Source organism: Megalobrama amblycephala, linkage group LG2 (genome assembly GCF_018812025.1).
Source record: "Megalobrama amblycephala isolate DHTTF-2021 linkage group LG2, ASM1881202v1, whole genome shotgun sequence".
Classification (NCBI taxonomy): Eukaryota; Metazoa; Chordata; class Actinopteri; order Cypriniformes; family Xenocyprididae; genus Megalobrama; species Megalobrama amblycephala.
This window is the reverse complement of record NC_063045.1, coordinates 5,112,409-5,118,119: the sequence shown is the minus strand read 5'-3', so window position 1 is coordinate 5,118,119 and position 5,711 is coordinate 5,112,409. Positions and strand designations below refer to the sequence as shown.

The 5,711-nt window shown below is 33.5% G+C and overlaps 1 protein-coding gene across 1 annotated transcript; it reads right to left on the bottom strand.

The window, feature by feature from the left end:
* Positions 1-390: 390 nt before the first annotated feature.
* On the bottom strand, positions 391-4,470 carry LOC125263260. The gene is made up of 2 exons (XM_048182257.1): positions 3,576-4,470; positions 391-1,224 (listed from the first exon to the last, which is right to left on the bottom strand). The coding sequence occupies exons 1-2, from the start codon at positions 4,272-4,274 to the stop codon at positions 886-888; spliced, it is 1,038 nt and encodes a 345-aa protein (XP_048038214.1). The 5' UTR covers positions 4,275-4,470; the 3' UTR covers positions 391-885.
* Positions 4,471-5,711: the final 1,241 nt, after the last annotated feature.

The following is a 5,711-nucleotide window of genomic DNA, read 5'->3' as shown; positions in this document are numbered from 1 at the left end:
TTACTGTTTAAAAGTACCAGTTCAAACATTAATTTGGTCAGCACATTTATTCATTTAAATTTATAATTGTGCAATTGTAAATTGTATAGAGCACTATTCAATACAGTTATTGTAAATGTTCACTCTCCTTCATAAGGTCACACACCAGTTTAGGGTGAATTCTGTTCAGTCTGTACTGTAACCAAAAAAAAAAAAAATACTGTTACTTTATTTATGTTATTTAGTTTCAGTTTTAATTTCTTAATGAAGCTCATATTGGAAATTGCACTTTTCTGTACATTTCTATGTTTATAAATGTAAAGTGCATTTTTATTTAGAAATGTTGTATTACATTTTCAGAGTTTTATAATTATTTTGGTTTATCAAATATTTCATAACACACTAAATTGTTCTTAAAATAAAGTTGTTCTCATCTTTGTTCTTTAGTACATTTTATTTGTGGTGACACTTAAAACAAAGACACATGATCTTGATTTAACAGAATAAATCAAAACAAAACCTAAAGTATTTAAAACAAACAAAAAAACAAATGTATTACAACGAACTGTAAGCAAATAAATGCAATGACCTGATTGACACTGCACCATTGGACCTCTTACCAGCCTAGTCATTTGTGCATTTATGTTGACAAACAATATCTTTTTAATAACAAAATAAAAATGTAAGCAAATTTGTTCAAAAACAAATTTAAAACAATGTAAAACAAATTTGTTCATATAGAAAGTATAATTAAATTATTTAATTAAAGAATATTAAACAAAACAACTCTGACTGCAGGCTAGAAACGATAGAAATAAACATTATAATTAACTTAATGCACTGTATTATACAGTCCTTTAATCATTACCCAAGAGAAAATTCAGGCAATGTGTAACTGTAGGTAATTTAATTTTCCTGTCCAAATATATGTAGACGCACAGCATCTCTAAGATGTAAATATAGTTCAAGTGCTTGTGTTCGTGTAGAGGGAAACCGCAAGCCTGATTCCTCCATTAGGATGGTGCACAAATCAAACACGTCCTCATCACATGGAACAGTACTTAAGAACTTGCAGTTTTCTTTGCAAGTAGTCAAGTCTTCTGTCAGTGGAACAATAAGATCCCCCACACCCCACAGGTGAGGTGCCATAAACATGACGTCAGGTATACCGCAGGGTACATTGGTGTTTTTAGACGGCCTTATGCGGTGAGCATTCCAAACGTCCTGTATCTCATTTAACTCCTCCTATAAAAAAATAATAATAATAAAAAAACATATAATTAACACAAATTATGTCTGAATATTGTACATATCTTGTACATTTAGTAAATAAAAAATACTAGGTTAGGCTACTACTAGAGATGAGCTGAATTATAAATGACCAAAAGTGTAACATTTTAGTCAAGCAAATGTTTTCAGTAACTACATGAGTTGTAAAAAAGTGTATTTTTACATTTTAAATGCTGTAACAACACTTGCACTTACTAACCTGTTCTTTCTCTTATTGGGCTAATTAGTAGGCCTATATGTTTGGTTTTGGGGACTCTATTCACACTACATTTTTTAAAACAACAATAGATACTTCTTTATTTTTCAGTACTTATGCCACCCCTGCTAGGAACCTGCCCAGTGCTGAAGTTTGCTTAGCAGGGTGAAGAATAAGTATTGGTTCGAAGGAGCATTCGAATGAGGCTATAGGGTTTAAAACAAACTTCGGTCATCAATACATATGTGACCCTGGACCACAAAATCAGTCTTAAGTCGCTGGGGTTTATTTGTAGCAATAGCCAAAAATACATTGTATGGGTCAGAATTATCCATTTTTCTTTTATGCCAAAAATCATTAGGATATTAAGTAAAGATCATGTTCCATGAAGATAATTTTTAAATTTCCTACCATAAGTATATAAAAACAAATTTTTGATTAGTAATATGCATTGCTAACAACTTCATTTTAACAACTTTAAAGGTGATTTTCTCAATATTTAGATTTTTTTTGCACCCTCAGAATCCAGATTTTCAAATAGTTGTATCTCAGCCAAATATGGTCCGATCCTAACAAACCATACATCAATGGAAAGATTAAGACTGGTTTTGTGATCCAGGGTCACATATATAAAACACCTGCATGCACGTAGGCCTACATTATTCACATATACAGGTATACTTTGGATGTTCGAGCAAATACATATGAAATACATGTGCACATTAATGTGAAATACAGTAATGCGTGCAAATACACCTATAAATGCTCATACTGACTCTGCGCGCAAACACACCTATGAACGATCCACATGTGAGTACACAAGCAAACAAACTTTGTTTCTTTATTAGAAATTTGTATGTATGTGCAATCGTTTATTGGTGTATTTGCACGCGTTACTGTATTGGTATGGATTTCACATTAGTGTGCACATGTATTTCAGGTAACACTTTAGAATACTGATCCTTCATTAATGAATAACTACACAGGAACAAATGAATAATGCATTATTAACACTCTAGTAACTACTATTAACTAACAATAAACTCTGATGAATGAATTAGTAAGTAATAGTGCTCAGTTGAAGGTGGTAGATCACTATTAACTAATCAGTAACTACTGATTTTTCATTCCTCCCAGAGAACTACTAAGAACTACTATATACAGGTTCATAATTAACATGAATGATGGATATTGTATAATTAATTCTAAAGTAAAGGTCTTGGTAACCCATTAATAATGACTGAAGTATTACCAAATACTTAAGAAGGAATTACTAATTATTTGGATCAGTATTCTAAAGTGAGAAACATGATAACTCTCTAGTAACTACTGAAGTATTTGTAAAGTTTTGATGTTTTTGTATTTTTTGTACAGTAATTCCTTCTGATATATTTGGTAACACTTAACTAATTACTAGTGGGTTACTATGATCTTCACTTTAGAATACTGATCCAAATAAGAAGTAGTTACTTTAGAGTTATATAGTAACTCTTGAGTTATTACTATCCAATACTTTACAAAAACATCAAAAGTTTACAGTGACTTCAGTAGTTACTAGAGAGTTATCATGTTTCTCACTTTAGAATACTGATCCAAATAATTAGCAATTTCTTCTTAAGTATTTGGTAATACTTCAGTCATTACTAATGTGTTACCAAGACCTTCACTTTAGAATTAATTATACATTATGCATCATTCATGTTAATTATGAACCTGTATATAGTAGTTCTTAGTAGCTCTCTGGGAGGAATGAAAAAAGCAGTAGTTACTGATTAGTTAATAGTGAACTACTACCTTCAACTGAGCACTATTACTTACTAATTCATTCATCAGAGTTTATTGTTAGTTAATAGTAGTTACTAAAGTGTTAATAATGCATTACTCATTTGTTCCTGTGTAGTTATTCATTAATGAATGATCAGTATTCTAAAGTGTTACCGTATTTCATATGTATTTGCTTGAACATCCAAAGTATACCTGTATATGTGAATAATTATTGTACGTGTATGAACGTGTTTGTATATGACCGAAGTTTGATTTAAACCGTATACGGCGCCTCAAAAATTTGAGTTTTTTATTTGTGTACAAACACAAAGCATATTCAGCATACCTGAATGATTGACATGAACGAGAACTGTGATAAAGCTCTGTCCAAAACATCACCCGTGAAAAGTCCTTCATCTTTGAGTTCTCCGAACATTGTGATCCAGTATTCAATTCCCTCTTTCCTCATCACTCCCCACCAGCTTTCAATTCGCTGGTTTGCGGTACTTGTCCCTGTAATGTAACTGCGTTCTGCTGCTCTCTCGTCATCATCGTTCCTCCGTAAATACCGCTGAATATCTCTCACCACCACATTCTCCGTGCCCATGTCAGTTCGCACGAGCCTGGGGCACCCTCCTAAGCGCTCCAGTGTTTCAACAAAGTATCCCCCAATAACTCGTGGGTCGCTGTTGGTTGAAGCAGCCTTTAGCCACATAATCTTTCGTGAAAATCCATCGATGCAGCCATTAATACATATTCCATAGGGCTTAATTTTGTCGTATGAGTCTATGTGCCATACAAAGTTCGGTCCTTGAGCAAAATATTGCCGCCTTCTCAGCCGTCGGCTATGGCGAGCCTGGGAGTTAACGGGGTCGAGCAAAGAAAGAACAATCCTTACATCTTCTTTTCTGATTCTAATTCCTTGCTGCAAACACTTTGTATACATCCACCGATACCCATGATCTCTTCCTGGGCCTTGCAGCTGATTAACAATAAAGTCAATACCAGTCTCCAAGTCATCATATCGACGCCGGTAAAGCCCCATATGGCCTCAATATGCGATGCAGATGCCTCTCAGATAAAAACATTCCATGCAATGCTAGGCTTCGGAGAATGTCTTTATAACTCATTCCCAACTCAAAATAAAACTCAATTAAAAATTCTCTGTCCATAACTAGGGAGCCGTTAATACTGTGCTGTAACGGAGAACTTGTACACAAAAGGAAATAGGAGATAGTACAACGTGGGCATGTTTTAGCTAAATCGAGGGAACGAATTAATAAAACGTGGGAACGAATTAATAAAACGTGGGAACGATTTAACTAAATCGAGGGAACGAATTAATAAAACGTGGGAGCGATTTAGCTAAATCGAGGGAACGAATTAATAAAACGTGGGAACGATTTAGCTAAATCGAGGGAACGAATTAATAAAACGAGGGAACGATTTAACTAAATCGAGGGAACGAATTAATAAAACGAGGGAACGATTTAACTAAATCGAGGGAACGAATTAATAAAACGTGGGGACGATTTAGCTAAATCGAGGGAACGAGTTAATAAAACGTGCGCACGTATTGATAAATCGTGGGAACGAATTCCTAATTCGTGGCCACGATATAATTTTTTTTTTCTTCTATGTCAGGATTAGGGCTCCGTACTAGACAAATAAGCCTAGCCTAAAATAAAGTTTGCCCATATTTTTTATGAATTCATGAAAATTAGCTGGCTATTTAGAGTGATTAGAATTTAATTCAATATTCAGGGATTGACTTGATAGGTAGCCTAGTGTAAAACATATTATATTGTTCATGCCTAATATACAAATAAACTCAAAAACCCAATTCTAAAATGCTTAACGTGGCTTAATACTAAGACAGTGACATTAACAGATCAAACTCAGTAAACATCATACAAATAAACCATATATACAGAAAAGCAGTTGAGCCCAGAATTTGAACACAGCACGTTTAATTTCACGTTAAGCATTTTCCTCCCATAGAAAGTGCTTAACATGGCTTAATGTACTAAGACAGATATATTAAAAGACCAAACTCCATAAAGATCATACTAATAAACCATATAAGCAGATGAACCCATAATATGAATGCAATCCATTTCATTAGGCTACACACGTTAAGTGTTTTCCTCATAAAAAAAACTGTTATAAAAGCTCAACATCGATTAATGTTGCCTAAGTGATATTAAAAGATAAAATTCTGCACAAACCAATTTTTCTGTATAGTATGCTTTATTAGTATAGTTTACAAGCCTACATGTTTTTCTAGACATTGTAATCTTTTTGTAACATACTTAACTTAGCTCGTTGTCTCTACCTTAGGCCTAATACATTGTTTACATTTACTACATTAGTTAACTGCCTGTGTATATAGCCTACATTTCTGATACATAACTTGCACAGAGTACCTTTGATAACAGATTACTCCTAAATGTAATGTTGACATCCTGTAAAGCTGCTTTAA

Excerpts from the sequence above, each read along its gene's own strand:
- LOC125263260 (XM_048182257.1), bottom strand. The coding sequence starts at position 4,274 with ATGGGGCTTTACCGGCGTCGATATGATGACTTGGAGACTGGTATTGAC. Across the intron at positions 1,225-3,575 it reads CGTTCATGTCAATCATTCAG|GAGGAGTTAAATGAGATACA; the intron begins GTATGCTGAATA and ends ATTTTTTTATAG.